Below are 27,513 nucleotides of genomic sequence, written 5' to 3' on the forward strand. Positions count from 1 at the left end.
ATACAAACACACACACACATATATATATTTAAACTTCTTGGGTGTAGTGTCTATTGCATTTTTGCAAGCCATGAGCCGTTCACGCAATAAAGCATAATTAGTCTACATTTATCGTTCGCAGCTACAGGCAAGGAGCATATAAATAAACAGATATTTCACTCTCAGGTTAAAAAAAATTCCTTATTTTTTTTCTCTGATATTAACTACAAACGATTCCGACACTACCAATCACACAGCATAAAACCAAAGGAATTCATTTTTGTCCCGAATTATTTTGGGATCTGTAGGTTAGTTTAAAGAGTTATTCGGACTTAGGATCTAGTTATAATTTTAAATTTATACGTTTTAATAAATTATTGTGTGGTTTTTACTTCCGTGCTTTGATTTTCATTAAAATTTTAATGATTTTCATAAGGTTTTTTTAGATACTAGAGATTGTTTTTGTGTATGTTAAACTAATAATATCAGTTTAACCTATCTGCTTCATAATGAAAAAAAAAACCCATTGTACTTAAAATTATATTTATTTATATAAATTCTTATATTATACAACACACAAATTAAGGCAGTAGCTATAAATACCACAAATACGTGTATACAAATATTTATTAAAGTTTTATATTCTTTACTGTTACATTCAAATTCATATTGGCACACAAAAATCCATTAAATACTTTTACTAAGTTCAACCCAATACTTTCACATTTGAGGCACTACAGTTGATGTATTCGCTATGAAACATATTTATAATTTTAAACACACAAGACAGACATGTGCAAACACCATCGATCGTTGACGAACGCAATTAATAAATAAAAACTAGTAGCCTACTCCAACCTTGAGATGCAAAATTTTCTGAATCACCACTTTATTTAAAAATAAATAATAAATTTGTTTCCTCGACACTGAAACGTTGTACGAGTCAAATTAAATTGGATTTGTAGTGTAAAACGTTACAATTTGCTTACAAGCCACATCAGCCGAGAAAGTGAATGACACTGTGTAGTTGGTATAAATGAAATTGTTCATTAACACAAGAGCAGAGTAGACCCCCTGGCAGGACTATCATGAGGGAGGGGGAGGGGAAAATACCGGGGGTGGGGCCCAGTTGAGTTAGGATTCCATTTTAATGTTTGGGTTTACCTGATACGAAGAAAATCGCAAGTTTATACTTAATATAAGTTACAGGAAACCTTAAAATTTATACTATATGCGTACATCACGTTTACAGTTCTAGGGGTATGTCCCGTTCCAGGTGATTATTACATGTTTACGTTCCACACGGTTAGACTTGCCGACATTTTGAGTGGCTAGACTTTCTGAAAATGAAAAAAAAAAGTTTTCTTTCGCATGATTAACATGCAAAGTTGCATTTTTAAAAGTGCTGTGCAGTATGGATAAGGAGAATGAAATGGAATATGAAACTGGAACTTTTTATGTTTAATGTCAATTTTACTGGCTACTTTGTGATATGTTTTTTCCCCCAGAAAAATAGTTAATTTTTCCTAGCCTTTTGAGATTCTCAGAAACTATATGATTTTAAAAGGCATAATAATTTTTTTTGAAAGAATATCCACAAGAATTGCCTTAAAACCCAGATTTTTTTTTTCATTTTTTAAAATTACATTTGGTTCTACTTATTCAGTATACACCACAATGTAAAAAGTTCAAATTTGCCAGCTAATAATGCATTTTGTTGAAGCTCAGTCACTCAAAAATTCTACATGTTTTAACCAATTTAAACGTGTTTGTAATACAACTAACAAAACCTGCCTTGGTTTACTTATTTACCTATATAAATCTCAAATGGATGGTTGGTATGTAATCTAGAATTATAAAGCGTTTGAAATGGTATCCCATTTTAAACTAGCTCATCAAATACTAATCACCATGCTAATTTCAGTAACGATCACTATTTGTTGTTATTGAGGATTAAGGACAGTAACAATCACAATATTCCAATTTTCATAGTTGCAGTACCCGGCGTAGCCCGGCCTGAACGCAGGGTGATATATTTTCCGCGAGTTAAAGCAAAATGGATAGCGTGGGGATAGAGAAAAGACACAATATCTGTTTGTATGTCTATGACTTATGATTTTATGTTTACCAATGACAATCGGTTGAACGGCTTAGAAGTTGCTGCGCTGCAGCGCCACATAGCCTCGAGGTACAAAAAAATGGGTAGCTTAAAAAACCTTCTCCGTAGAAAAAAAACACTTCGATGTGCCAACTTTCATGGCCATTGATCAAACGGGGTCGGAGTTTATCAACGTCATACATAACAACATCCTATTTTATGTATACATATAGATGACATGAAACGGGACATACCCCTTTTCAGGCGACTGTCGAAGGCCGGTATTCCACTGTAAAGTATTTTATAAAACGTCTTTGACCAAGATTCTTTGATAGTGTAATGGGCCATATTTCGTAAATTATTACATTTATAAAATTTCTTTTATAAAAAGTAATGGGTTGGCATTACATTTTATAAAAGCAGTTATCCATTTAACTGTTAAGATCGTGTCATGGTTGTGAATTTTCTAAATGGTCACACAGCCCACAAATAAGTAGACTTGGAGTGTGGACACAACGACAAAGTTTATTTCTTAGTGCAAACGTTTCATGAAATGCTACACAATGCAAAGTACGAAGACTACAAAAATAGAAATAAAAAGCAAGATGTTAAGAACACAGTTAAACCTGGTTGTACTATCCTAGATGTAAAAAAAAATTCAATTAAATGTGGTTAAAAAGTGTAACTGTTTAATGAACACTTAACACTCTTTACACTTCGTTGAAATGTTAAGAAATTCTGATAAACGGGATACTTCTTTGACATATATATATTACATTGTGTACTTAAAGCCTAACACTTTTATAAAATAATCACTCTTCAAATATTTTATTAAAATATGAAAATTATATATTTTTTAAATATGTGTTATAAAATATTTTACAGTGTAATACCGGCCTTAAGAGGCCACTCCAGTGTTTCAGGGGCACTACGCAACCAGCGTTAACCTCATAAGATTCAATGCTATTTTCATTTTGCTTATAACTTATTAACTAATATAGATTTCGAAATGATGCTTGCTTGATATGTAAGACAAAGATGCTCTTATCAAAGCCCCTTTCTTCAAAAACGTGCATAAATTATGGTTCAAACCTAGACAATACACTTATGCATATTAGTAAAGAATAGTAGAAAACCATAATTAATGCACATTTTTGAAGAAAGGGGCTTTGATAAGAGCATCATTGTCTTACATATCAAGCAAGCATCAATTAGAAATCTATATTAGTTAATTATTTATAAGCAAAATGAAAATAACATTGAATCTTATGAGGTTAACGCGGGTTGCGTAGTGCCCCTGAAACAGTCCTATGCAGCGCATTGTGAACGGTGGGTGTTTGAAGAGATGCGCGTGGAGAAGAGGGCGGGCGGCTACAGGAAGCCGACTGCCGCCTGCACGGCCATGTACAGCGTGACGCAGAAGCCGGCGCCGAAGCACAGGGAGCGCGCAGGCTGCGGCCGGGGCCACACGGCGTACACGAGCGTGTGAGCGCAGCGCGCCGCCGCGAACGCCCGGAACAGGTTCACGGCCACCGCCGCGCTCGGCGCCGTCAGCTGGTACAGCGGCGCCGCCACGAAGAACGGCACCAGGTTCTCCAGGTCGTTCTGGTGCGCCCTGGAGCACCGCAGGGAACACTCGGTCTGTCGTCTCCCTCGACGTGGTCCCCCTATCCCTCCCCCTTCCCCCGCAGCGATCGAGGGGGGGGGGATTTTGTGGCTGTTGCTCACATTGGAAACACCAGAGATTCTGTCCAAAAGAAAGCGTCCAGTGGGACTGCATGTCCGCCATATTGGGAAGAAGAATGTTTACCCAGACATCTGGCACGTGTCCGGTTTGTTTGGTTTTACTGTCCGTCTGGACTCTTCCAGTATTTGGATTCTCTACATTTGTTTAAATATATACATACAGTATGTCCCGAAACTCAGCGTCAAGTTGAGAACAGTTGATAGGCCAATTAATCACCGTTACAAATTAAAAAAAAAAAAATCCAAAGACTGTGTAGTTTTGAAGTCATAAGCTTTTTTCTTTTCTCTTTTAAATTATCACATTTCCACGCTGCACCAAATTATTGGATACCGTGACTAAAACGTTTTGCTACGCTATCATAAATAATCAAAAATTCAGATAAAATTTAAAAATTAAATAAAAAAATAACTATTCAGAAGTTTTAATCGACAAAAAAAAATTTAATAAGATATATTTGCCTAGTTATAATGTTATAATACACAATATCAAAATAATGAATTAAAGCTGCAGTAATTAGTATGCACAGAAGTAACATTCAGTTAAGCTATAAAGCTCATGGACGTCAGAAGTAAGGGAGTTGGTGTGTGCAATTGGTTTCCACGTTAATAATTGAAGTTAATATGAGAACAAACCCCCACCCCCTTTCCAATCTGGGTAGAAAAATATAGTTCGGTTGTAATTAAGTTTTATGGTAATTCCTTGCAAGCGTGTTATCATGTTTTGTTCAAAATTACTTGCTTCATTATGTCTTTTTTTTTTTCGTTTTTTTCTAGCAAGTTTATGCAAAGTTTCAAACAAACTTTAAACAGTTATTATATTTTTGCTATGTAATTGCTTACAAGATGGCTTCTGAACAGACGACTGCTCCATAGACATGATATAGCTCTAATTTATGCTACTTGGCTTAACAGAATATAAATTTTAGTATTACTTAACTTCACAGAACAACTTCATAGGCATATTCCAATGTTTTCTTCCAAAAATTCCTAGCTATTCTTCCTAAAATAATTTTAAAATTAAAACAACTATTATCATTGCTAAATTATTGAACTGATTACGATATTTCTCTAATTCGTAAGTAGCAAGATAGTTTTTGTAATTGTTGTATTTACTTCCTATAAAAAAATTTGATTTGTAAAAAAATGACGAAAAGAAAGATCGTAATATATGAGTTACCTTCGTACTCTCTCAACGTCCGGGTCGTCGAAGCGTATTTTACTGTCCTTTCTGCCCATGATATCTTCGGGATTGGAAAACACCTGCGGAAAAGAGGACAAGCAATAAGAAATGGTTGAAAGAAAACAAAATAAATACAGGGGGAGAAACAAGCAGAATAAGGCACGTGTCAATTATTTGAGCACGAGACTACTAAATTATCACGCTCATGTAATAAAAAAAAACTGTTCTACATATATTTGGTTTTTATTGAACCTCCTCCATCCAAATTCGTGTAGATAAAATGCTGGTATAGTTTCTCTCCAATTCCTTCAATTTCTTCAATTGTGTTGTATACAGTGGTGGATTAAGAAGGGTAATTGTTGCACTGGACAAAATGACGTTTGAAGAAATATTGTGGGCTTTATTTATTTTTGAATACTTATATAAGACGAATGCATAACTACTAAAATATTGGTCCGGAACTAATATCTATACTAATTGTTAGGTATATAGATGTTAAGTCCCGTTCCCTTGGTTTTATTAAGCAGGGGGATGGGGTAGTTTAGACTACTGGTGCCTCCAATCCCAATTCAGTATTAAATCCTGTGTCCATTGTGTGTATGTGTGTGTTTTTGGTGTGTGTGTGTGTGTCTAATGAACTCACATGCGCGAAGTTTGCACGCAAATTGTACAGCAACGTGCTGCGCTTTATCACAACGCTGTGACATCATTAATCGTGACGTCTGCCATTTGTAAATCATCGTGATAGTAGGCATGCCTGGGAGGCGTGGCTGTGGTCGCCATACTTGACGTTCAGTCGAACGCACTGGGTTCCAGACCCACCCAGGGATGGATAGCCTACAGTCACATGGATGAGAGCCACAACCACGACCCGAACAGTTCCGAAGTCTACCGAAGTAAAAAAAAAAAATGCTAGGTTATGTTCGGTCAGTTTAACAAAAGAGTTCTTTATGTTATTTGTTTCCTCGGTATGTTAGGTTAGGTTTGAGTTATCGTAACTAAAAGGAAAGGTTGGTTATGTTAGATTGGCGTTATTTAAAATACTCTATGACCATAAAATATATAAATTCTTGTGTATGGTGTTTTTCGTGAGCGATCGGCCAACTTCGGAGATCTTCGGAGCTGTTCGGGTATGACTCTCACCCCTGTGAACTGTAGGCTTCCCCGCTTTATTTCCCCCCTAACCTAAGTAATAAATCTAAGTGTATTTAGGAGGGGATCTGGGTAGGGAAGCTTAGGACCCCAGGATGCATTTAAGCTTTAAGTCGCACAAAACCACCAGTGGATCAATGAAGTATCTTTAGCCCAATGCGTCATAACTATGACGCATTATTATTTTTTTGACGGGGAGAGAAAAAAAAAGCGATTACTTTTCTCCTCGTCGTAAGTGTCGCGCCTTGCACAGGGCGTTTTTAACTATGACGCTACTACCTTGTATGGTTTGCAGAAGTTGGTGTTTCTGACGCTTCGATTTTGTTCTTTCTTGGGAGCCTTGTGGTCCAGTAGTTACCATGGCAACGCACCAGTCCGCCAATCAACGACTCCAAAATACTGATGTTTTGAATTTTAATGATTTGTAAACATAATCATACTAGCATATCCAGTATGCAAATGCGTAAACGAAAACATTGCATAAACAATCAAAGTTATGTTTCGGTATTTACTTCATGTGATCGATTTTATTTCATTTGTCTACGTAATGTTGATACTATTGGTTGTCGCAATTTATGATTGCAAGGTGCTTAGTACACATGTTAAGTGTAGGCCTTCAAGAAATTTATTGTTGGTGTATTTTTCTCCTTAATAATAGCGTTACTTTCTAATTAATAACTAGTAATTTTAACATATTCGCTAGTGTAATTTTGTCCTATTTTTAACTGTAAAAGTTTTATTAACAAAAAATAACATTAGGTACTTTCTCTAGAAACACACATACTTCATTTTAATAAAACTGGTTTAGAGACTTGTCAATAAAAAAAGTTTAATTTCCTAACTACCTTTTAATATCAGACGGATTCTTAAACCGAAGTAGAGTATCTGTGCGTTCTCGTATGTATTTATAATGAATAAGAAATTCAGTTCAGTACGCATTTAAAATTAATCCTTTTCCCTGTATGTATTCCATATGCCACATCATCATAATATTTAAAACACGCTTTCTTATGGGAGATACCAGTTTCTTTGGGAACTGCATTCTCAACACTCCAACTTTTAACTGACAATTTCGGCAAAGTTACAAGTTATTGCTATGCATTGGGCAACGGTCCCAAACAAATTTTTAAATTCTAAACTGTAATCGACGTTTGAAACGGAACAGAGTTTTAAATATATGCCCCTCTTTTATACCAAACTCTCATTAACCGTATCTAATGTTTAAACTGGGCTAAGTACTACTAATGCCGTTAATTCGCAGGCCGCTTAGAGCTTCACTAGGCGGATGGAGAATGAAGGTAAGTTACCATACTTATCCATGCGACCGTGGTCTTGACCTTAAAGCCAAGGCAAAAATGTTATCAGTAATTTACCACGGGGACCGCTAGAAACCGTATGTCACGCCGTATCTTTGAGAAAGGTGGTAGGAAATAGTAACATCATGGTTTCGACAGTTTTTAAGCCATTACCATGTTCTTTCTTATATTTTCCAAATTTGACTTCGTTAAAGAGCAATATTTAATAAAACCAATAATGACTTGCTTCTACAGATAGTTTATCCCGTGAAGTAATTTAATTCATTTTTTTTGGGAATGACTACACGGTAACAATACTGTCAGTAGAAGCTAAGTTATGTTCGTTGGAAAACCTCTAAATAGGCATGTGATCTCTGTCTGAAATAAGACAAATTTATTTTACAATAATAAACTACATGCCGTCTTTAAGTATCCAACCCTCCATCTTAAGTCTCGGTCTCACTCACCGATTTAGTTATTTCATTTTTCCCTCAGTACTAATATTTCAGGTCCTTCTGTGTAAATTTATTCCTGAAACTCTCTTGTATTTTATGTTCCATCTTAAACTTTATCAAAAAGTTTGTAAATATTATTTAATTGTGGTAAAACGTTAAGTAAGTGTTCATAATTATGAACACTTACTTAACATTTAAATGTTCGAAGATAACGTTTAGTAAATATCTTGTGAGAACATTTGTGATCCAACAACAACAACACGAAGGAGGTGTAGGAATTTTAATTTACAGGTAAAACCCTCAAGTAATAGAAAAGACAAAATATTTCAGGCAAAAACCACGCGAATTGAAAACTACTCAAGTCATCAAAAGTGGTGTCTTTTTGCAAAAAAAAAAAAAAAAAAAAAAAAAAAAACTACGCTGAGTGAGGATAGTAGTTCTGTTTCCGTATTACGTTTTTAAACTCTTTATTTTTTAGAAGAGTGAAAATGACTAAAACGCGTGTTTTACGAATAATTTTTAAGCAGGGAATTCCCGGTACAGATTCTTGAAAGCTCTCATTTCTCCGCCGTGTAACGTTGTTGTTACCGTTCAAACATCACAGTCGCCCTATGCACGACGAGAAGACTGCGCGCCAGTCCAGAGGCGACACCGCGCTAGAACCACCAGCGAGTGCCCAGCGCAGTTACGCCCCTGGACTAAGGCGGGGTCCCCACTCGAGACGGTCAAGCTCACCATCTTCTTCATCCTCGTGCGCGCCGTGTAGATGGACATGAACATCAACTTGAGGACGAGGATCGCGCAGTAGAAGACGTAGGCCCGGAACACCGGGTTGTCCGGGGAGAAGACATCCGCGAAGCTGCCGGCCATGGCGCGCGTGTGTGCGTGTGTGTGTCTGCGAGACGTCTCTGATCGCCGCTGCAGGCTGGTCTCGCCTCGGAACGCGACTCCGCGAGATAAAGAGACCCGCCCTCTGCGATAACGTCTTATGTGTACGCGGCACGCAAGCGCTCCTCGTGGCTCGCTCCCCGACTCGGGAACCGCTGTGTCACCGTCCGGCGGCGAGAGACGCCTCGTCACGCCCCGTCACGCCGCAAGTCGCGACTCTGATCCAGCGACAGTCGTGTCGCGTGGAGGTGGTGCGACTGTAACTGCAAGTAACCCGCGACGGCCAAAATGCCACGTCACGTCGCGCTCTCCCAGAGCAGCGCCAGGCGTGTCGCGGGTCGCGTGTCTGCTAAAAGTAGCGGCGACACGCTATACCCGCCCGTCCAGAAACACACGAGAGACACAAGAGTGGTCGGTTACTCTCTTAAGAAATAACATGTGCTACCTTCTACCGTGGAAAACTAATCAAGAAGCCACTATTTTACTGCGCCGAAGTAGGACACTGCCCCAGTTACTGTGGGTCAAACATTTTTATATTAATAATGTGCAGAAAAAATTAAAAAAAAATTATGTCGTAGATACATTTTTCTTATTTAGAGAAATGTATATTGAATCATGTCAATGAAGTACGAGTTAATTTGTTTTCTCGGAGCACATAATTTCAATTTTTTATTTTTATTTTTAATGATCAATGCCATACAGTAGTAGGCAGATTTAGGGGGGGCGGGGGAGCACAGGGGAACGTGCAACCCCCCCCTCCCATACGCTTAAAAATTGACAAGGTGTTTAATACGGTCCCACTAAAATTACGTTCCTTACGACTTTTGTGCTCTACCCCCAAACAAAACCCTTGTGCGCCCTCCCCTTCCCCCTCAGAAATAAATCCTGGATCTGACCTTGCATACGGTAAACATCAATACTACTTGAATAGTGAAATAAAAATAACGTAATAAACAAATTTTTTATTTTAAAAAAATAGAGAAATTGTTTAGTTCTTATAGTCCTAGGAACGAAACAACACAATTAAATTATTTATTTCTAAAATATCTCACACTCACATACAATACAAACAAGGCTCTGTTTTGTTGTTCCCCCCCCCCCCCCCTCAATAATATGTTGTTTGTACAGCTATAAGCGACAGAGTCGCGGTGACTTGACCCTGGTGAGTTACATGTCGCTGGTCGCTGCTTGTCACAGAGACAAAATTGGTCGTTGCTCCTACCACTACGTAAATACACGATCCTGATAGCTACTACAGAGTGAGATTGAATTTGACGGACAAACTTAGGCTGTACGTTTATTACAGCGAAATTAGTTTAAAACATATACACGATTTTTGGTTTAAAGGCTGGTACTCGAAGAATAGTAGAGAAAATATTTAAGATTGAACATTGAGCGTCTGGATTATGTTTAACTGAATGAAGTTATACAACCACCACAAATTTTATCGCTGTCGCGAAATTATTAAATTGATATAAAGTCAGAAAAGTGACATAATTAATTCAATAAAATCAATTTGGTGACAGCGAAGAAATTCGCGGTGGTGGAAAATAAACTTTATCAATAAAATGTATATGATTTGTCATTGTAGCATTTCAAAACTTAAAGTACATTCTATAAAACAATCAATGATGTCATCTAGACTGGCGTGTAAAGCTTGTATCGTCTAACATTGCTGAATTCCCTTGAAACCGTTTAAACCATCCTTTAGGAGTTCAACGAATCAGTTTCAAAAAGTTACAGTTTAAATCAGCCTTTCAGAAGATGTTACTGTCTCACATTCATTTTTGTATCGGTTTGGGCACCTGGTGCTATTTCGAAAATTTTAAGGAACATTTCAGCTCTTCCAGATGCGGCCCGGTACATTAAAAACAGTTTTTTTTTAATCCCCAGAAAGGTGACCCTTGTTTCTGTGCCTAGGTATATTATTCCAACTGAAAGAGCTGGCGTGGGGTTGTGCCGAAGAGAATTAATTACTTTGGTAAACATTTACGGTGCCTAAAAAACCGGTGACAGCTTCCCGGATATGTTGGCCTCCCGACAGAAATGACGGAAATTATTTTTCATTTAAACGTACCAATAGTGACACAACTTAACGAGTCCTTTAAAACTACATTAAAACTAATTATTTACTTTTATATTGGAATTTCAAGAAATACAAAAACGGTTCTTAGGGAGAACATAACTAAACGCGGAAAATACCAAAATTTTTTGAAACTGTAGCTCTATTTTACAATGGCAAAGGAGTGGCAAAGGCATGGAGTGGAGAATACTAAATAAGCTCTTTATCTACATTGACTCTATGGTTTCATCCATGGCATGGCAGTCGTCAACAATGAGAACAGCGGGAACAATGCCGTGGCGGTGAAAGCTGGCGAAGACGGCGGTCGCCAGGCCGCGAACGTACGCAAGTGTCGGCGGCGGCCAGGCGAGAGGACCGCGTGGTCACGAATGAATTTAGCTTGAGGGACTTCGAAAGGCGTTGAAACATCGGCGGCGGCGGCGGCGTGAAAGCGAGGACATGTGCTGCGCGCTGTATAGTTGGAGAAAAATTTTCGGTGATCGCCCCCGGTGATGAGGATATGAATCGTCAGCGGTAGCGAGGACACGAAGAACTAGCGTTGGCCGCACCATGACGGTAGGAGGAGTAAGGTTCTAAGTGCTAGCGGTGGCCGGGCAGTGAGAGTGAGAGCCTGACGGGGAGGAAGTGTCAGCGAAGGGGGAGGGAGGGGGGAGACCCCGACCGCCGCGATGGCCTCCGCGCGCGACAAGGAAGCCGCCGACGGGCCGAGGCGGCAGCTGCACATGCTCAGGATGTTCGAGCGCGAGAACGCGGCGCGACTGCGCTGGTACCGCGGCCGCATGGAGCGCGGCGAGCACGAGCCCGCCAGGCCGCGCGGCACGCCGGGCCTGCAGGGGGCGGCGCGCGAGGCGGCGCGGCGGCGGGCCGAGAGGTACCGCGCCGCCGCCGCCGCCCGGCGTCGCGGGGCCGAGCCACGGGGGGGCGGCGCGCCCGAGCCGCCGCTCCCGGTCCCTGCCTCTTGTGTCTGCGGGGTGCCTCCGCCCCAGGACCCCGGCGAGGCCTCTGAGAGATCACCGCCGCCCCCGGACACAGCACCCGCCTCAGAGAGATCACCGCCACCGCCCCATGCCCCGGAGGTGTTTCCACCGCCGCCCCAGGACCCCAGCAAGGCCTCTGAGAGGCTGCCGCCGCTGCCGGACACAGCACCCGCCTCGGAGAGACCGCCGTCGCCCCAGGACCCCAACAAGACCTCTGAGAGACCGCCGCCGCCCCAGGCCTCGGAGGTGTTGCTGCCGCCGCCCCCGGACGCCAGCCCCGCCTCGGAGATGTTCCCGCCGCCGCCCGGGGCCCGCGAGCTGCTGCTGGCGGAGGGCCGCCCCAGCTACCTGGCCGCCGCCGTCCAGAGGCCGCCGCACCTGCGCTACCGCTACCCGGCCACGGAGAACATGCGCTACGGCTGGGACGTGCTGCGGCTGAGCGCGCTGCACCGCGTCAAGCGCCAACTGCCCGAGAAGCAGCAGACGCACCGGCGCTCCGGCATTCAGAGCGACCCCGACCACCACCGCAGCCCCTTCGCCATGATGGAGCCGTGGTTCCAGATCGTCATCTGAGCTGTACGCGTGTGCCCTCATTAAGGGGCCTCCCTAGTAGCTTCAGAAGTTAGCGGAACACTATGTTTTTTAAATAATGATGGGACTTTATTGATCGACACTACGAATCTGAAAATTTTTCACCCAAGAGAAGATACTACACGAATTGTCTGTATACTTTTACATTTATGTTTTTTTCTATCAAAATATGAAATAAAAAATCACCAATATGTCCAACTTTGGGGCCATTTTATACTGCTTAGGAGAATGACAGAAAAAAAGTACAAGTCTAGAAAAAAAGATAATTTTTTTCTGAAGAAATTCATGTATTTAAAACATATAGTCATCGCTCTGAATTCCGAGATATCTTTTCCGCAATTTCTGCAAATCCTGAAAGTTTTCCACCGTCTCGTGCTGCCGCTCGGCGAAGCCAGCTCGCAGCCCACAGCACAGGTAGCGTGGTGGTGGACCCTGGCCCGGGGGGGAGGCAGGCTACCTGTGTGTGTGTGCGTGCGTGAGAGGGAGACAACCCACAACCGGCACCGGTAAAAGATAATCCCATGACCGAAAGAAATTCTCAGAATTGCTTTTAGTGTGCCTCGCCACAGTACCATGTGCTCGACTTACTCTGTGTGTATATTCGTGTATCTCTAAAACATCGCTTTTTTTCAATCAACACGTTGAAATTTGTCGTACAAACTATTTATTGGTGACTTTACAGTCTCGCTAGCTAATTCGACAAAATTTTTATTTAACTTTTAACATGAACATACACTTCAGTGTTTTCCTTCTATTTTTAATAAATATTCAAAAAACAATTATTATACTGCCCAATATTTTTTTAAATTATTTTAGTTTTCCAAAATTATTTTACACATCTTACAACGCTGAAGAAAAATTTATACTGGTATTAACCAAATGGTTAACTATTTACAAAAGTTTTCATACTTAAAAATGTAGGTTTATATAAAATGTATCTTAAACTAAAAGAAAAATCATATTTTGAAAACTAAATGTTATTTTTCTATGCTTTTTGGTTAGATAGATATCTGATGGTCTTCTCTGTTTTAAAAATGTTCATGGAATGATAAATAAAAAATAAAAACAAGGGAAGATCTATATTAAATAAGCTAGTCAGAAGTATATATATGTTCCTCCTGGCGCAGGAGTCACGAGGAGTATTGAAGATGAGGTCAGTGACCGATCGCTCACATATGTAATTATGGATGGTACGTTATTAATTACAAAATTCAAAAACCATTTGGAAGTTAAAAAGTATAAATAGTGGCAATGTTTAATGAAGATGACGTAAATTTTCAGATAAACTTATTTCTACAGCTCGATTAATTAATAAGGACAGGAAATAATTTTTTTACAGCAATTATACAAAATTATTAAAATTTTACAAACCACAATTAATTTATCCAAAAACCAAAATTAAGTAAATATTGCCCATACATTACAACATCCACGAAGAACCTTGCAAATTATTTTTTTTAGATGCATTATTTTGCATTCAAGTTCTTTTTGTTTAATACTTCACCTACTTATAATTGTTACATATTTGGCACATGGTCCGTCACGCCCAATTAAAGGCCCTGAATAAATATAACGCGTTTCTAATCAAATTTCACGCCTGTTACTTTACCTGCAACCCGGAGCAGTGTGACATAAATTATTGTACACTCGTGACGTTGGCAATCAACTTAAATATTTATGAGTTAAAACAAAACATAACTATAACGGATAATAAAAAAAAAATGTAAAATTTTGAAAGCTTGTTATGTTTTTATATAGTACACAAAGCAGTTAAACCATTAATCATTTGTTGTTGAAAAAAAAATCCGTAATCTTTCATGCTTTTTTCCTTGATTTTTATTTCCAGATATTTTCGTTCTAGAAAAAAAATTAAGGTAGCCTTATTCCAAATTTGTTATGATAGACGTTAGTTAACTAAGAATATAAATTCGCTTTACAACCACAGCTTGTACACAAGTCGTAAAAAAACATGGGTTCTACTTACAGGCCGTATTGAACTTAGTAGGTTTATGACAAATACAACAGCAATAAACATATGGCTGAGTCTGCTTCCATGTGCACTTTTTTTTTAAGTTATCACTTTTAAAGCGGGTAAAGTGTAGGCTACCTATCAAGTAGCTTAGCATTACCCAAAGTGAATGTCGTGCTCCAGAAAATGTTCGAACTATGTAATATTTGCATCACTGTTGCGTTACAGACCTGCAACTTTTTTCAGTGCGCGATGTCACTCTTATGTAAAAATATGTCGTGTTTAGCGCTAACGTGTTCGAATGAATCCACATCGAGCTGCCAAAGAATACCTATCGATGTCGGCAACATACATAAGTATACAAACCATCGTTTACAAGTGTATTCATACGTAAGTATATAACTGGCGGCGGGCCATGATGCAGTTGGTTCTTCGCGTACAGTCCACTGACGGGATAAGAAGCGTCAAAGATATTATATGGCTATTCTGTAAACTTGTATGTAATTTCACTGCCTGCTTTAGACAAACAACATCCATTACTTTCAGCTTTGGCTTGAAAAGAATTACTCCGGCCGGCTTTCTTATAAGACTTATTTCAGCTCCTCGTGCGACCAGTGTGTATAATTTGTCCGCGGCCTTATCTTTGGGTGAAAGTTATTTGGAAGGGAAGTTGTGTTGGTAATGTTATTGTTCATCATGTATTACATAACAATTCGACTTAGATACGCACATGTGTTTTTAAAATATAGGTATGTTTAATAACTTGCAATACAAAGTACCTATGTGTTGAATTTCATGTATTGAATTTTTTTATTACATGATGTACGAACATAATAATTACAATATTTCATGAGAAATTTTTAACACTTTTTACAAAGCAATCTCTAATTTCTTCCACACCTCATGGTTAACCTTACTATTTTATTTCATGTTTCAGTTGATTTAAACTGTTTGGAATCATAATATGACGGACAATGAAGAATATTAGTTTCAGTAAATTTTATGTGAGGATTTACTTATTACATTAAATATACCTCAATTTTTACCTCAAAGGAAAAAGTTGCATATCATTAAATGATAAATATTTGTTTCCCTTTAATATAGTTTATGAACATAACTTATTGTGATAATACCTATTAGTTAAATTGTGTTTTTGCAATGCTCTCCTATTGCAGTAAAATTCTTGGGCAAATTGAATAGCATATAGTCGATCTTTAACATAAGCTTTTAGAATACATAAACGTAATAAATTATGTTCTCGTGATTTTAACAATTAAATATTTCTTCGCATGAAAAAATTAATTAACTAAAAAAATATTTCAGTAAATTTATACTCAAGGACTAAAAATGTTTATTTTAGTTTTAAAAAATATTGTATGTATGTATACTTTTCTGAAAAAAGTATATTCAAGAAAACAAATTTTCTTCTTTTTTGTTTTGATCTTGAACTTACTTGACAAGCAATATTGAACTTCAACTTTATACTTTCGGTATAGCACTTTTCGATTTATTCTTCTTCAAACGGGAATTAAAAGTAATGAATAAATAGTATTTTCCTCTATAATTATTGCAGCCGTATACTGAAAAGTTAAACTTTCCTTTATATGCATGACGCGGAACTCCTAACTAGACAAAACGTTTGTTATTTATTTTGAACGTTTTATTTATGTTTCCTTTCGAACTTAAATGAAACTCTTAACATTTAATTTCATCAAAAGTTATACAATATAAGTATCAAGTTAAAATATTTTTTAAGTGAAGTTGTGGCTATTTTGTTGTTGAAAATGACACTCTGAAGTTTGAATAAAAGTGAGAAATGATAAAAATATATTTGTAGTTAAAAACAGTTAATTCATTTCAAATTCAATCTTTTGTACATGCATATTGCCAAATAAATTCCACAATATATTAAATTCTATGCATTTGAATCTATTCGTATATTCTGCAGCATTAATTCCTATAAGCAAATACTTATTACGTACAATGTACTTTTAGTCCTGTCGTATATAGTTATACAAATTTTTTTATCAAAATTATTGTTTCGTCTATGCGGTTATGGTTGAAAAAGAAAAAAAAGTAATTTATATTATTTTTAAATTCGGTTGTTAGTAAGAACATGTATTTAGTGTAATATGACATACATTATTCTGTTTATTAAAACATTACTATCGATAACTCTATTTTAGATTTATCTGTATGTTATAAGGATTTCAACTTGATTTTTTTTCTTCGGCTTATGACAGCAGCAAATTTTGTTTTATCGCATATGTAATGTTTTTATGTTTTGCATATTATAATTAATGAGTTAGTATTTGTTAGCGGGTGAGGCTTTTTCACAAATGGACGCGTTCTTGGCGGCTAGCAGGTAGGACGCGTGTATTACGCAGGCTGGATAGGGAAGTACGACTGCGGGCGAGCTCCATGATAGAAGCAACGGGAGAAGTAGCACTCGGCTATTTGTATAGGTTGGGATAGCTGTGCGAATGGTAGAACAGACCACGGGTCTATGGTGAGGAAAAAGGTCCCAAGCTCGACATCCCGACGATGAGACCGTTTACGAACTGTCGATGGATCATCAGGAAAGTCAACAACTTGTTCAGAAACTTGAGTCCCTCTTTCAAAATTCAGTTTAATACCTGGAGATGACTATATTCGATGTTCTACCAAGCGAAGCAAACTCTTAATTCATTACTAGTTGATGTTTCATATTGTGACGCAAAATAAAATTGTGAATTAGCTTACTTTGCTCATGCCAGGTTTTACAAGTTTGGTCAAAGTTAATTAAATGAATAAAAATTGTGTCCCTTTGCTGCTGGCTACCCGCAAGAAATTACCATGGTGAATAATAGATAATAATTTAAATCGACATGGAATATTATATGATTTTTATGGGATTGTGTTTTGGTAATGGTGTGTGTATTTTTAAGAAACTGTCTTGTGTATTTTATTACATTCACTTCACGTAACGAATTGTCTGAACGTAATGTTATTGTTTGTTTGTTTTAATATTTCGTTTAATTGAACAATAATACATAGTTTGCCGCTTCGAGCGACTACAGAAATGACAATACAATTAGTTTACAGTGTTCCAAACATTTTAGTTTCCTCTACTGTACATGGGGCGAATATTTTTTATGTTATGTTTACTGAAACCATTTTACGCGCTAAGTGAGATGTTGCGATTGCGTAGAAGCGAAAATATGTCTTAAAACCCTGGTAATGCTATGAATTCCATTCATTAGTTTACTCGGTGATCCGCAGGGTCTGTTGTTATGACTGAATACATGTGCACTTCCTCTATGTAGCGTGGCTTCATTGAGATGAAAGCATAGCTCACGTTGATGAAATACTTATTAATTAAAAAATAAAAATGTTATTTTATGCTTCAATTTCTGTTAGTGTCGTACACAGATTTAAAATGTAATGCAGAGTTCCTTAGTTTTATGTATATTGAAATTTGCTCATGTGTAGAGTAGTTATTAAAAGCATAAAAAACATATATGACGAATTGTTGTGTATTATTTCCATTAGGCGTAACCATGAAAATAGATAAGATTTTATCATTATGTGAAACCTACATTTGAAATGTTGGCGTTTAAATATTTATAAAAGCGTGTGAACACTTAAAGCGCTATTTATCTATTTAGGAAGTAGGTAGTTTCTTTGATTTTAGAAGGTTTTTTTTTAACAAACAACTAAATTAATTCAAAAATTTGAACTACTGCAAGCAAAAAATACTTTATTCAATTTTTATTTTAAAATAAGCCTTATATTCTACCTTGCTTACACTTTATTATCGAAATGGATTTTTTTTTGACAGAGATGAATACCGTAAATTAATACACAAAACAAACATGTTTTTGTATGATACAATAACAGCTAGTGACAGTGACGAAACCAAAATTATTTTGATAGTTTGTATAGAAAATCCCCAACAGTAGTGGTGATATATTTAGGGATTTCGTTATAGATGGGTACTATTTCACAATAAAAAGGAGTTATCGTCAATTATCAAAGCAGCCATATTTCGTATCTTCTTTGACAGCCTAAATACAGCACCAAATTACGTACTTGGCTAAAAATTAATTCCAGCTGCATGTGTACATTCCGGGAGGAGGGGAAAATCTCAGGGTGGCCCGAACCTCCCTGAAATAAAAAAAGCCCATCGGAGGGGGCCCGCTTGGATTTGCAAAATCTTCACGTTATCGCGCGGGCCTCATGGGAATCCTACAGATTTTCGCCCGTGATTCCAGCTATACATTTCACTGACACCTTGAGCACAACAGTCAGTGCACACTGAGTTCTTACATACCACCCGCACTTGTCTTCGATAAAATCTGAACTCAGGTGGATTCAGCATGACTGACTAAGCCTGTAGTCTGAATCCACCTGTAGGCCGCTGTTGCAACAGCTAAGAAATTTACACTGCTCGTAAACAGTCTGTATGTAACTCGGAACGGGATTCCAGTTCATTCGTGTATATTTATTCATCATATTATGCAACGTTAAAGTCATTAAAAAATATTTAAAAAAATAAAATGCTAAACATGTAATAAGTGCCAGAAAATAATAATATGCTGTAATATTTAGTGTACCTAAATACGACGTGAACCCTAGAATACAAAGTTGACGATGTGTCGTTGGTGGGATCACTTGTTTGTTCCTGACATTTTTTTCTCTACAGAATTTTAAAGTGAGTTTGACATGCACTTTTTCTTTAGGAAGTAAGTTAAAAATTTGTTTGTCGTTATTGCGATTTCAAAAGTTGATTTGTGTCTAAGAGTAAAAATATGTAATATTATTTTCATCATTTTATTCCCAGTTTTATTACTCAATCTATTAGTAGGACGTGATTTCTCGTCGCGGTGCGGAAGACTTTTATGAATGAAAGCATAATGTTCGTGCAAAACCATTCATCACACAAATGTCAGTTCTAAAGTATAATGTTGTAAATTTATTTTTAATTATAATAATTTTTACAATTTTTTTTCTGAAAACACAAGCTAACGCATCAATTTTTGGTGACAATTTTTTGTAATGTATGTAAATCTATTAATTATGTAGAACATAATTAAAAAAATAAAAATTCATGTTTAAACAGAATTGACGATTGTTTGTATTTAATGGATATGGACTGGATCGCAACACTAATTTAATGTTTCAAGTTAATAAACACTGTCAGGAAGCAAGCAAGGCAATATGAGAACATTATCTTTTGGTTGAATGTAGCGAAAGGGAAAAACAGTCACCTTTCTTGCCACGATCTTGTTCGCAGATAACGCAGGTATAAGTAGTAAATGGACTCCACACAATGACAACCCTCCCATTATTCCGCCCCCCTCGCTGAAACGCCCTCTCCCCCCTCCACCGCGGCTCAGGCGACAGGCTGGCCACGCCCAACCACTGGCAGTAGCACGTGGCCAGTGGCCCACCGCGCTAAACATTTTTACTAGGGAGGCCCCTTAAACCAGTCTGACACGCGCACACAGCTCTTTACATACCTCCATGGGCGTCGCAGCCGACAAACTCCTCCGAGCTGTACACATGTGCCCTCATTAAACCAGTCTGACACGCGCACCGAGCTGTTTACATACCTCATGGGCGTCGACACCGGGGGGGGGGGGGACGTGGGGGACACGTCCCCCCCCCCAATAATAAGTCTTCAATTTCGTCCCCTCCAATAATATATTTAGTTTCGTAGTTAATATTAAAAATATGATTTCTGTGATACAACCCATATGTTGCGCATGGTGCATTTAGTCCAATCGTGGTAATGTAAGCACTGTTTTTTACAAATATGTTCTCTGAAAATATTTTTTATAAAAAATAAATTATATATTGCAACCAACTATAATTAGAATATCTAGGAAAGAAAAATGCCTAAAAAACCACCCTTTTGCACCTTCAAACCCCATATTTTCCCGGGGGAGGACCCCCGGACCCCCCGCTTTTTTTTTCTCAGGGGATGGATATTCCTCAACAACTAAATCAATTGCAGCCCCCCCCCCCCCCAAAAAAAAATACATCCTTGCAACGCCCATGCATACCTTACAACATGTCCTTAGCATTCCATTTTGGGGCATGTATTTTACGCGAAAAGATCTGAACACTCATTAGACAGCAGTTTCTTCCTTGTGATTGGAGGCCCGTCTGCGAGAGAAGCCATTGTCCATTTTTTTTGGCAAGGCCATTCAGGACGCATTTGCTTTCGCACTGAGTGACACTTATGGGTGTGTTTTTTTTTAGACATGTACCTGAGAGAAACTCGACCAATCACGAAAAATTTTCACAGCTGGGCAATACATACAAAATTTGCTTTCATAAGCTTGTTTTCAAAATATTTCTTTAGTAAAATCTGAAATTCGCGAAAAAAAGGAAATAAATTTAACGCGTAGCTGAGCCTTAATTGTGTATCCGATTATACTTTCCTCACACACAAACTGTCATTTATATACCCTGGTTGGAAGAATTAGGTTGATATCTGGAACTCAGATGTAAAGGAGCCTAATTCACGAATGGTCAACTTTACAGGAGGGTAGTGCCCTTTCAATCATCTCCATCATCCTCCGCATGTGTGTGACCGACAAGAAGAAACTTATCAATTTCTTCCGAATGGGAGACTCTTCACAAAAGGCACAGGTACATGACATTGTAACTAGACCATCCGTCTTGCTCAACTACATATTTTGGCTTAGATTCTTATAACTTTACTTAATGCTTTATGAAAATATTAAGTGAGTTACTCTATTACTTTTTGATAAAAAAAAATTTCATAGACATAACCTGCAATAAAGAAAATTTAACAAATTTGGGGCATAGTATAGTTTATCTTTGAGGTACAGAAATAAGAATAAAATTACATTTGTAATGAGTACCCATGTAAGTGTTGCATTGAGCTTAGGGTGCTGACTCTAATCCATCGAAAGGACAACTAAACTCTGCTCCACCCCTTCGTAACCTGAATCAAGAGTTCTGGGCGAGTGTTAGGACTCCCAACCGGCTCTGCTCAACATTCCAGTTAAGTTACTGCGTTCTCAAGTCATTACTTTAGTTTTATTATGATTTACTACGGAATTTATTTTTGTCCCACACAAGCATTGCATATAACCTTGTCGATAATTTTCCTGCCACATATAGTCTCTGTGAGTTATCTGCCATTTTCAAACAGAGGCAAATAGTCGTAGCTAATGTTTTTTTTTTACTTATTGCATCATGGTCACATACACATATCCCACCATTTAAATTCTTCCTAGCATAAAATTAAATAAATACATAAATTTCCAGACTACCTGTGACGGAATTTAACAATCGTTTTGTTCCGCTAGGAACCACGGTGGTTCAGTTGTCAGTTCCTTCTCTCTTGGAGCACTTGGAGAAACCAACGAAATATTGACAGGAATAATCAGGAGCACACGGAGGAAACCAGCTCAGTTAATCCACGAAGTTGGCAGTAATTAAAGAAAAACCAACCCGGTAAACTCGTTATCATCAATTTATTAACGGTTTTATTTGTCACTCGAGAACATAATCGATATTTAACTGTATGCGACTTAAAGATAACGGTGTAAGTTGATAATTTTACAGATTCATGCTCAGTTACAGTTTAAAGGCTTGCCAATGCATTTTTTTTCCCAGTTTTCAAGTATGAAAAAGGTTTAACTATTTAACTGTACTGGTGCCGTAAACCTACACATATGCCACAAATGTTATACACCTTATTCCATCATGACACGTACACTAAAATTGATTAATTGTAGCGTATCCAAAGGGAACTTACTTAGTCATTGAATGAGCTTTCATCAATTTGAAAGATTGGACGTAATAAGGGGATATTTACTCACAGGAAACATACAGAAACACTAAATCGAACAATTTTTCGACATTGAAAATTATTTTTCATACATGAAATTTTACAAATAATTTAAAATAAATTTTATTTTTTTGGGTGTTTTTTAACGTACAAGTATTATTTTTGATTTGTGATTAGTAATGGTATTTTTGAAATGATAACGCTGCCACAAATAAGCTTCAAGCAAAAACTCTTTTACAAAAAAAGTAAGTCCACAAAATGTGATAAGATAAAATTACGACAACTTGTGTTATGCAATATAATGATGTTTTAAATCTTTAATCCAGCTAGTCAGCAGATTTTTTTACTGCGTAATAAGGAAAAATTGTCACTTCATTAACCAAAGTCAAAACTTCAAACATTTTAACTTTTTAAAAAAATCCAGTTTTAGCTTATCTTTGAAAACGTGGTTCACAAGGAGGTTAAATATGTTCGGCCTAGCTTGTAGGTAAATTAAAAGTATTTTGCAGGCCCATACATCTATCGAAACATTTTTTTACACAGATAGCATGTTCTTGTAAGTTGTCATTCAAGTTGCCGTCAGTTTTTTAAACTATTGTAAGAATAATGGCCAGACACATCTTCTGCTAGAAACTGGAATCACGAAGTATAAGAAATAACTGAACAGTCTGATTGGTTGAAAAACCTTTGCGTATTTCCCACCCGCGCCAGCCAATAAAGTTTTCTGTAACATAATCAAGTAGTTCCAGAGTTGTTAACTGGCAGAACAATAGAGTACGGTATGTTAAAGTCAATGTCAATTTTTTCATGAAAATGAGATAGGTTATGTGATCTGCTACAATAGTTCCCAACTTTTATATGCTAGAACAACCGAAGTCAAACTTTAAAGGAAACGACAGAAATATGTCTTCCAGAATAGAGTACTTTCGCTATCATTGCTACTGAATTTCTTCATTAAATTTAAAATGCTAGATTCCTAACATCATGAAAAATTGACATTGGTTGTTCTTTAACTTTATTATCTTTGGTCTCTTACTTAATGAAATTCCTTCGCAAATAGCACAGTATGAGTTATCAACTGAGCTCACAAAAGTCAGCATGTTGTTTCTGGACAGATTAAAACTTACCTCTAAGTTTTAAAGATCTAGTTCCCATTCAAGTTTATTCCGTGAAAACTGTTTTGGAAAGTCATTAAATTTTGATTCCCTGCTGCTGCCCTGCTGCTTCCCAATATATACAGATGTTGAATAGATACAACACGAAAATTGCGAACAACGAATCACCCTCTTTACGATTTTACTTTTATTAAATGAGTTTGGTTGTGAAATGGGAACGTGACATAACACTTGATATTAAACAAATCAGCAATCAAGATTTGCTTTCAAAGCACAAAATTTATTTCAAGAAGATTACACGTCAAATTTAAATAAATGTTGTCGACCAGCGAAACATATTTTTCGAATTAGACACAGCTACAATACCTATACACAAAAGTTTACAACATACAATAAATGCAGATTCAGTTTAGCTGTACGTTACAAAATAATATACATACTTAAAAATAACAATAAACAATCAATTATCACCCACCACATTTATATTCAGGTACTAAGTGACGATAAGTTAAAACGTACGTGGCTTTATAATTTCAGCAATTAAATTGTTAACGAAATTTTTAACAAATATGTAATTTTACGTGTCCTATACACGGTTGTATTTCGGCTAGTTTCACTCATAACAACTTTGATTCCAATTAAATTGGCTTTTCATTCAGTTCCAACGTAAACAAGCTAAAAACATAGATTAAAATTTCCCCAGGTTCATTATGAGTATTAACTATATAACTTACGACACACAATAAATATCTACTTTATCACGAGGAGTTGAAAAATTTCAGAATTTTGACGTCCCGTTTAACAAAACTGTACTGGATTAAAAAGCGCACATTTCTTCAAAATAAGTAGGTACTTATGTTTTTTGAACTAGTCTCTGTAAATTAAAATCACATTATAAATATTATCATTCAGTGTGTTGGTCATTTAACCTCTGTATCGAATAAGTTTTCATAATAGAATTAATCAATTTATATTACTCAATAATAATAAAAAAACAATCCTCCTGAGTCAATAAAAAGTCTAATCCGTAGTCTAAACTTGCAGCTACAAATAACTGAGAAAAATTATCTAAGTCTCACAAACAAAGCAACGGTACAAAATGGTTGATATCGGTACAAAATACATCAATAGAGTTATGCCATAGTCCATATTACACTAAAGTCTTTATACCCTCAACTATAGATACAGTTAATTGTATCAGAGATTCCAGTATTTCTTAAATATAAATACTAAGTTACCTAATAAATATTATACAGTAATAACTCATTAAAAAAGTAAAGGATTATATTTTTAAACATAAATACATACATTCTAGTAAAACTTAAGGTATTGCCTAAGACTAAAAATTAGGTAACCTGATTTTTGTCTTGTTTATATCACAAACATTTGCCCACTGTTTATCGATATAATAGTCTAGATCCTGTGTTGCAACCACTAAGCTAACGTCCATTTCCGTTCCGTATCTCAAAATAACCGTAACTTCATTACAAAAAAAAACCTCCCGTATTTTGACATATATTGGAAAGTTCGTATTTTAAAAATATAAGATCCCTTTAGTGTGATGAATTGCACAAGAAATATTTTTAATTACTATTTAAAAAACTGTGTTTATTACTTAAAACGATGAGACATATTTGTAATTGGTATCACATTACACGTGACAGTTCTTTTCACACATAATGTATTTAAAAATGTAACCAAAAATTAATTTCTTTACAGCTAGCATCTGCTGCTTAGTATGAATGACATCTATCCTGGTTTCATAATTTCAGTACAACCACTGGGAAGTGAAACGACTAGAAACTATTTTTAGTGCACAAACCAATCATATTTATATTAAAATAATATATAAGAAATCATATACTTTCATTTCACATATGTAAATTAAACTTGAAAAGTGGAAACATTATCCACCTGTCAGCCTAATTGTAAAATTGCATATAAAAAAACTAGATTGCTACAAGAGTTACGTTATTTAAGCTTTCAAAATTTACTTAGTAAAACAAAGCAATAAATATATAAAAAGAAGTAGTTTGAATTCAATCACAGTTGCTTTCCGAAAACACGATTATTCCCAATAATAATTATTATCTGTTCAACACTACATTTAATGTCAGCTACTTATGCTGCAGTCACGACATAAACATTAAATATAATATTGTGCATAGTGAAGTTGCGATATGTTCATGAGTTAACCAAAGAGGCTTAATAACAAAAAAAAAAGACTGTAAAATAAGAAATTAGCAAAACTATAATAACAATAACCTATATCGTTTTACATCATTGGCATTCAGACACTAGTTCGGCCCTTTACTTCAGTCTTATTTAATGCCAAAATGGCACTTTACATGTTAGGAATTATTATACACATCCATTACTTCACAGCGTATCACATTTATTTTAAGCGTGTAAAAATCATAACTAATACCACTAAATTAGACTTCTTGTACTATTAATAGAACAGCATTATTCTGTACTGTCTTCGTTGCACTCTTCATTTTTTTTGCATAAACTTATTTTAGACTTCGCTACTGTTCATCTGGGATAGTCTACATTTCACAGAGATGAAAACCACAACCAAAACCCGAACAGTTCCGAAGTTTACCGAAGTAATAAGGTTAAGTTCAGTAAGTGTACTAAATAATAGCTCTTTATTTTTTTCCCGGGAGAGTAGGTTAGGTTAAGTTATCGTAACTAAAATGACAGGTTGGGTATGTTAAGTAAGCGTTATTTAAAATACTCTATGATCATAAAATATATAAATCCTTGCAATATAGTGTTTTTCCACGAACGATCGGCAAACTTCAAAGAACTTCGTAATTGTTCGGGTGTGGCTATCATCCCTGTGAACTATAGGCTTTCCGTTGCTCTGACGTGAGCCGCCTTTTCCAAATATAAACATGCGTGTGTTCATTAATAGTTCTAAGTATACGCTGTTAAAAGTGTTTTCCAATATTTTTAAACCTCGAGTTTTTATATTATTATTTTTATCGATTGGCAGCACCATCGTGCATAGAAAAAAAAACAGGAATTGTCAAAAACCACACATTGCATTAAGTCTTTGTATTATTACTTAGCTGAAATTGGTTGAAGTGATAAACACACTTTTGGTATGCTCACTGTAAGGCCGGGTTTATAGAAAACGCAAGAACGCAGAAACGCAAGAACGTAGGACGCGACAACCGCAAGAAATTCACAGTCGTTTATAAAAAACGCAAGGACGCCGGCCATCGCCAACGTCAAAAAATAAAATTTCAGGAATAAGTCATGATCATTTTTAAAATCTTTGTTGTACTTATCGTACAGGCAGGGAAAATTTTGGATAAGCTGAACAAGAAATTCATCAGCTTCCTCCATTACGCTGTATTCACTAGAAGAATGCCAGCCCAAAACATAAATAAAGAAACACAAGCGTAACGATTAATTACAATCGCAGAGCCTTCTATATGCATTACATGACAGTTTAAGTTTCTACATACTAAAGCAACCAGTATAGAAGGCCGAAACGCAAGAAGTAGAAAGTTAAACAAATTCTGCGTTGCGTTCTTGCGTTATTGCGTGTCTTGCGTTTTTTATAAACGTGCTGGTAGAAGAGTTAAGGTTGGACTTTTACCGTAGTTGCGTTTCTTACGTTTCTGCGTTCTTGCGTTTTCTATAAACCCGGCCTAACGCCTGGTGGATGAAATAAGTTATTTTACAGGAACGGTATAAATTACTAAGAAAACCACACATTTATTTTTTAATTCTCAGTAGTACATTTATATGTTTGTTTGTGAGAATGCTTCCCTAACATTAACATTTTATTTGAAATGAGCTTTAAAAAAATCCTTGCTCGCAAACTTTAAATGGATGAATCTGTTCAGTTTCTCGTTTACCCCCATTTATATAACTAGCAAGGTAAGTTGAAAACCATATTAAATTTGCGATGTTTGATTCAATGATACTTGAATCCATTATATTTATTTATGTGCCAGTCCTATTAAGAATGAGCCTAGTGTTCATTTATATTGCTAATGATATCATTTAATGTTATCAACACATTGGTTGCTATGCCCACGTCAATGTTGACTTCAGAAAGCAACAGGTCGATCAATTACGAGGAAAAAGCAATCTCTAGCAGAGTTTCCAAAAAATTTTTCTTTAAAGCGCTTACTATTTATACAATAACTCGAATA

The 27,513-nt window shown here is 36.7% G+C and overlaps 2 protein-coding genes across 2 annotated transcripts; one reads left to right on the plus strand and one right to left on the minus strand.

Moving 5' to 3' along the window:
• Positions 1 to 560: 560 nt before the first annotated feature.
• Positions 561 to 8,932, minus strand: LOC134536000 (microsomal glutathione S-transferase 1-like). Its single transcript, XM_063375486.1, has 3 exons — positions 8,641 to 8,932; positions 5,001 to 5,083; positions 561 to 3,692 (listed from the first exon to the last, which is right to left on the minus strand). The coding sequence occupies exons 1-3, from the start codon at positions 8,773 to 8,775 to the stop codon at positions 3,449 to 3,451; spliced, it is 462 nt and encodes a 153-aa protein (XP_063231556.1). The 5' UTR covers positions 8,776 to 8,932; the 3' UTR covers positions 561 to 3,448.
• A 2,612-nt stretch (positions 8,933 to 11,544) lies between these two features.
• LOC134536320 (uncharacterized) lies at positions 11,545 to 12,426 on the plus strand. Its single transcript, XM_063376072.1, has one exon. It carries the CDS (start codon positions 11,545 to 11,547, stop codon positions 12,424 to 12,426), a length of 882 nt encoding a protein of 293 aa, XP_063232142.1.
• The last annotated feature ends 15,087 nt before the right edge of the window (positions 12,427 to 27,513 follow it).

Source organism: Bacillus rossius, chromosome 10, assembly GCF_032445375.1.
Source record: "Bacillus rossius redtenbacheri isolate Brsri chromosome 10, Brsri_v3, whole genome shotgun sequence".
NCBI lineage: Eukaryota > Metazoa > Arthropoda > Insecta > Phasmatodea > Bacillidae > Bacillus > Bacillus rossius.